General features: G+C 48.2%; 1 protein-coding gene across 1 annotated transcript; it reads right to left on the reverse strand.

Moving 5' to 3' along the window:
* Positions 1 to 1654: 1654 nt before the first annotated feature.
* On the reverse strand, positions 1655 to 3244 carry CSH3 (chorionic somatommamotropin hormone 3). Its single transcript, XM_065532537.1, is given in 5 exon segments — positions 1655 to 1847; positions 1850 to 1889; positions 2143 to 2307; positions 2401 to 2516; positions 3174 to 3244. Coding segments are annotated over 5 exon segments (486 nt in total). The 5' UTR covers positions 3184 to 3244; the 3' UTR covers positions 1655 to 1692.

A 3244-nucleotide genomic window follows, 5' to 3' on the forward strand; every position in this document is an offset into this window, starting at 1 on the left:
AGGAATGACTTCTGAACTGAGAAATGCAGCAGCTCCAGAGTTCTGATTATTTCAGCTTTCAACCACTTCCCAAAGACTGAGTTATTAACTGTAAAATAGCCAAAAATGAACACAAGTGGGTCTTGTTATCAAGAAAATTTATTATAGTACATAAGAATCAGAACTTCTAAAGAAGATTAATTAGGGAGTTGATTATTTGCATTGCAGAATAATTCCTGACTTCATGAAATCATTTTTGGATACTAGAGTTCCTGTGAGCATTTTAGTATGGATTTATAGGTCACCAGTCACTTAGCCAAAGTGCTTGGGAGAGTAAAATCTTAACCCTAAAGAGCTAATCACCACTCTTTAGTGCTTATTTGGAAATAATAAACATCTGATATGTTTGTATTTCCTTATTGTCATTAGAAAAACAATATAATTTCACTACAGGTGTTTAGACATGCCATCAGAAAACACAAAACATCCAAAAATTCAATGCAGAAATAACTACAATTTGAGTACTATAATATGTCAAAAATATCGTTGCATTTAATCCTCAAATAATCCTTGTAAAGCAATATTATTATCTCAGCTTGGTGAAGTAATTTATTCAGGAGCAACAAATGACGTACAACCCAAATCTTTCTGATTCTTTCCCTTACACCAAGTTACCCCAATCAACATCACTTAGAACAAACTTGCTCACAAACAGCTTGGAGACCATGTGTGTTTGGGTTAATTTTTGCCCTTAATATATTTTCAGTATGTGTTGCCAGTGTTTAAATGTTAGATTTCACATAAAAGCCTGGATGTCCTGGCTGTCTCAAAGAATCAGAAGGTCTGGAAGCCCAGTCCCTGCAGTCCTGATGGTGACAGGCTGGGTGGGTCCTACCTCAGCAGGGGCTTGAGTTCTGTAGATTGTGCTGGTTCCCACCCGTCTGTGTTGCATTCCCCAAAGGAAAGCGAGTGTCATCGGGGATTTATCCCCTCCCATCCAGCCCTCATTGCTTACGTTGTTATCTACCTGACACCTGTTGTCACTGCATTTGCAACCCCAAATAAACTCTCTCTTCCACTTCCCTTGGCCAAATTCAGATTCCAAATACTCTGGTTCTGTATGTCTGAAACTCATTTTTGCATTGTTCTCATTTCCCAAAGTAGTTGGGCTTAAGGAAAATTCATCTTAGAATTCTTCTGCCCAGAAGTAGTTCTATGACATTGTTTCCTCACCTGTTGGGGAGTTTTTGCCTGTGCACTTAATAGCCCGTCTTGTTTTCATTTCTTCCTGCTCCTGGAGGGCCAGGTTTGGTGTTGCTGGTGATGGTGGAGGAGGAAGAAATGACTTCAAGTTATCTCTGGGATGACCAATGAGCTATGACCAGCAAGCTGTGACCACTGACCTGGTGGAATGGCCTTAGTGAGTAATAGACAGCAGTGATGTGTCAGCTTTCTTCTGGTGCAGGAACAACCAAATCTCTTATATTTCAGTGGCCTGGTTCCCAATAGACCCTGCAGGCCCTACAGGTCGTCTTCCCAAGCTGCCCCTTGCTTCACACCAGCACCTTCCACTCCATAATATTATAGAAGGACACCTAGCCAGACAAAATGATACAAGTTAATTTTATTAGGTCAAGGCTGGTGGGCACTGAAGTGGCACCTTCTGGGGCCAGGAGAGGCACTGGGAAGAGTTGCAGGATGCCACATGGGCACCTAGAAGCCACAGCTGCCCTCCACAGAGCGGCACTGCGCCATGCGCAGGAATGTCTCGACCTTGTCCATGTTCCTCCTGAAGCAGTGGAGCAGCCTGTAGTTCTCGAGCAGTGCATCATTGTTGTGTCAGTTTGTGTCAAACTTGATGTAGGTCGCTTGAAGACCTGCCCAGTCCGGGGGCTGCCATCTTCCAGCCTCTGCAAAGTGAAGGAAAAGAAGGAGAGGTCAAGTGCTTGGTCACTGTTCCCTCCCTGTCTCATTCATTCATTTTCCTCCCTCCCCTTCAGGGTGTAGAGAAAGGCCTGGAGGATTCACCAGGGGAAATGAAGAATAAGGTGAGTTCTCTTGGGTCAGGGCCTGACTGCTAAAAAGAGGGCAGCAGTGTTTCTCTCTCCCAGCCCTCGAAGCCAGTGGCGTTCCAGGATTGGGGACCCCTGGCACCACCCTCACCCCCATCAGCGTTTGGATGCCTTCCTCTAGGCTTTTTAGGAGGTCATAGACGTCGCTGTCCGAGGTGCCACACACTAGCCTGTTGGCAAACACACTCCTGAGGAACTGCACGGGCTCCAGCCACGACTGGATGAGCAGCAGGGAGATGCGGAGCAGCTCTAGGTTCTGCAGGGGAAGGACCGGCAGTGGCTGTGCTGCCCGGGGCCTCTGACCACAGGTCTCCTGCATTCCTGCCTTGGGGAGAAGGCATCCACTCACAGATTTCTGCTGCCTTTCCTCCATGTTGGAGGGTGTGGGAATAGACTCTGAGAAGCAGAGGGAGGTCTGGGGGTTCTGCAGGAATGAATACTTATTTTCCTTTGGGATATAGGCTTCTTCCTGGGAGAAGGACCACCCACCCTGCCAACCAAGAAGGATCGCCGGTTTCTATGCTGGAGACCAGCTCCCATTGTTACTTTTCTGGGAACCTCACTCAGCATATGGTCATCTGCCTGCATTTTCGCTTCAGAAAAGAATCCTGAGCTCCTTAGTCTCCTCCCATTACTTCCCAGCGGGGGTAAGTCACCCCTTCTTGCCACCGATGTCGCGCCCCCATTCCCCAGGAGCTTACAAACTTCTGGTAGGTGTCAAAGGCCAGCTGGTGCAGGCGATGGGCGTGGAGCATAGCGTTGTCAAAAAACCTGGATAAGGGAACGGATTGGACGGCACCGGCCTCTTGAAGCCATGGCCGGCAGAGCAGGGCAAAAGCCAGGATCTGGGAGGTCCGGGAGCCTGGCGAGAGACCGGAGGGCAACGGAGGGAGCCGAAGAGCAAGAGGCTAGCACTCTCCCTGCCCCCGGAATTTTTTTTTTCTCTCTCCCCATCCCTCCAGGAATCAGGAACATTCTGAGATTGGCCAAAAATCTGGGCTTAGATGGCGATACTCACATTCAGAAACCCCAAACCTGAGGATTAGTGTCTCTGTGCCATCTACAGGGGCCGCCTCTTCCTTCGGGACACATCGTGCAGAAATGGATTTTAGGGGCGCTTACCTGCAGCCATTGCAGCTAGGTGGGCTGTCCACAGGACCCTGAGTGGTTCGGGGAGTTGGGCCTTGGGATCC

The sequence above is a fragment of the Macaca fascicularis genome, chromosome 16 (genome assembly GCF_037993035.2).
Source record: "Macaca fascicularis isolate 582-1 chromosome 16, T2T-MFA8v1.1".
In the NCBI taxonomy this organism is placed as follows: Eukaryota; Metazoa; Chordata; class Mammalia; order Primates; family Cercopithecidae; genus Macaca; species Macaca fascicularis.